This window comes from Cicer arietinum, chromosome 4 (assembly GCF_000331145.2).
Source record: "Cicer arietinum cultivar CDC Frontier isolate Library 1 chromosome 4, Cicar.CDCFrontier_v2.0, whole genome shotgun sequence".
NCBI lineage: Eukaryota > Viridiplantae > Streptophyta > Magnoliopsida > Fabales > Fabaceae > Cicer > Cicer arietinum.
In genome coordinates, this window is record NC_021163.2 from 8,143,776 (window position 1) to 8,146,110 (window position 2,335).

Here is a 2,335-nt window from a genome sequence, read left to right on the forward strand (position 1 = left end):
CTTCACACTCTTCATGATTGGAACATATATCAATGTTCATCGAATTATCCTGGTTTTCTTGAGATCCTGCACATAAAAAGGCTGTAAATTTTAATCCTCGGTAAAAGACAACAAATTTCAATCCTAAGCAATGCATTCACAAATACAGTTGAGAAATTGATACCCTCTTTTAGTATTATATTTATATACCCCAAAAATAGCTAATCTTTTTGTTATTATATGATTTAGTCAATACTCATACAAACCATAACTTTATGGAATTACCCTTAGATGAGTATTTTATCTGAATTTTTAGTGAAAGACGTTTGAACAGTGTGATTGTTGGTAAACACTTGTCGTTTTGCTACAAAGTGGCGTCCACCACCAATGTGAGCCCAATATATTCTCACCAAGCACTAGCATTAGTTTACAAGTCTGTTTTCAGAATAAATACATCCAACTGACCCTACATGTCTTTTTCTTCCCATTTCTTGTTTGTTTTACCAGAGAGGCTGCTACAAGCTTGATTATATATAGTTCAAGTATTTGGTGCTTTTCTTTTCTTTGAATTATTATTTTAATAATTTCACAAACAGCTTCACTACATGCATCATTTTTACATCAGCATATACTAATATATGCTTTCTAAATCATCAATAATTCATGGGATTGTATTGACCCTGTTGAATCAATTAACCATGACTCTGAGGTCGTTGGTTTTGGATAGCCAAGTTTGACCCAACAAACCGGACCTGGAAATCAGTGAGGTCATCAAACACATCATGCAGTCGCCTCTAATGGTGGTCCCGCCGGCTGTAATAAAAATCGTTGCACACACTTCTAGATCTATACTTCAACAACAGTTCAACCTTAACTCTGTATTTGTCTTGTCACTCTTCACTCCCCAAACCAACAACCATAGATAGCCCCCAACCTACACCAACCCTTTTCTTATGCCTTCTCCTTCTCAAAACGGTAAACCCCACTTAGACAAACACTACTATTATTGACAACCACATGTCCTAACTTTACGTTACTACCATACTACCATCTTTAAATGTTCCTATGGCTGCTGCACCAGGTTCATTTTTAACAGTCAAAACTAGAACTTTTAATACAATGAATTTTTTTTTACTAACATACGGTTTTCATTGCCTGAAAAACTTAAAAGTCATCAAAATCATGTATATTTACCAAAATGTTAATTAAACAAACGAATTTGACTTCAATTACGGGAAATAGTTGAAAACATATTCCAACATCAAAATTGATTGATGGCAGATGTGGTCGGGTTCCATTGCTTCAGTACAAAGGTTCAGATATAAAATTTCTTTTTCCAAAATTTCAAACCACGAAAAAAAAAAAAGAATTAAAAAATTGTTCTTTTCAAGGTGCACATATAAAGTCGCTGTTTATTTCGATGAAAAGGTAAAAGAAAAAGTAAAAAAAAATACTTGATGTAAAAAAAGTATTAAAAAATTAGTACTTTTTCTCATAAATTAATAAACTAGTAGAAAAAACCCTTCCATTTCCTAACGTTTCTTGCAACCAAAAAGAAAAATATTTTAGGAAAATAAATTATAGTATTCCGAAAAACAGAAATCCGTGAAGAACTTACACAACACGAGACTTCAAAAAATAAAAATAGAAACTCAGGAAAATTTAATTATTAAGAAAAAAAAGAGGATCGACGATTGAAGAACGAACGTTATTAACAATAAAAAATGAAAAGAGATTTAACTATGTAATGAATGAATGAATTTATAATATAATTTACCTGAATCAGTAATCTCACTCTCGGGGGAATCATATTCTTCATGTTCATCACCAGCCTCGATAACTTTCGCCTCTGTTTTCCGTTCCTCCTCTACAACGACGTCGTTTTCACGAACCTCCTCAACGATATTTTTATTCTCATCAACTTTTCGAAGCTGAAGCGCGACATCAGCAATGGAGTGATACTTCTGCATCTGAAGAACAGGGATCCAATGGAGTCTCCGGCGATGAATAGCGGCGAATACAGAGCTATAATCCGCGGCGGACGAAAGTTGAGAGAGATGAGTACAGAGAGCATCGATGATTGCATTAGCAGCGGCAAACTCGCCGCGAAACCAGGCGAGAATAGCATCTTTTGCGAATGAATCAGAGACGAGCATTGGTGGTGGTGGTTGAGTAGGAAGCGTCGTGGGAGGTGGATCGATTGGTGGTGATGGTGGAGTAGCCGCCATGGAATTGATGATGATGATGATGATTTGATCCGAGATATCGGGAACAATGGTGTTCTGCCGAAATCTGGATTTTGAAGAAGAGAACGCAACAGAACAGAAGTTTGTTTGTATTGAGAGAGATGAGAAGG

General features: G+C 35.5%; 1 protein-coding gene across 1 annotated transcript in view; it reads right to left on the reverse strand.

The window, feature by feature from the left end:
- Positions 1 to 2,329, reverse strand: part of LOC101493086 (RNA demethylase ALKBH10B-like) — a 5,298-nt gene extending 2,969 nt beyond the window's left edge. The window contains exons 1-2 of the mRNA XM_073367690.1: positions 1,757 to 2,329; positions 2 to 66 (exon numbers count right to left, since the gene is read on the reverse strand). Of these exons, the coding sequence (XP_073223791.1) occupies positions 2 to 66; positions 1,757 to 2,207 (516 nt within the window). The 5' untranslated portion in view covers positions 2,208 to 2,329. The remainder of the gene's footprint in view (position 1; positions 67 to 1,756) is intronic.
- Positions 2,330 to 2,335: the final 6 nt, after the last annotated feature.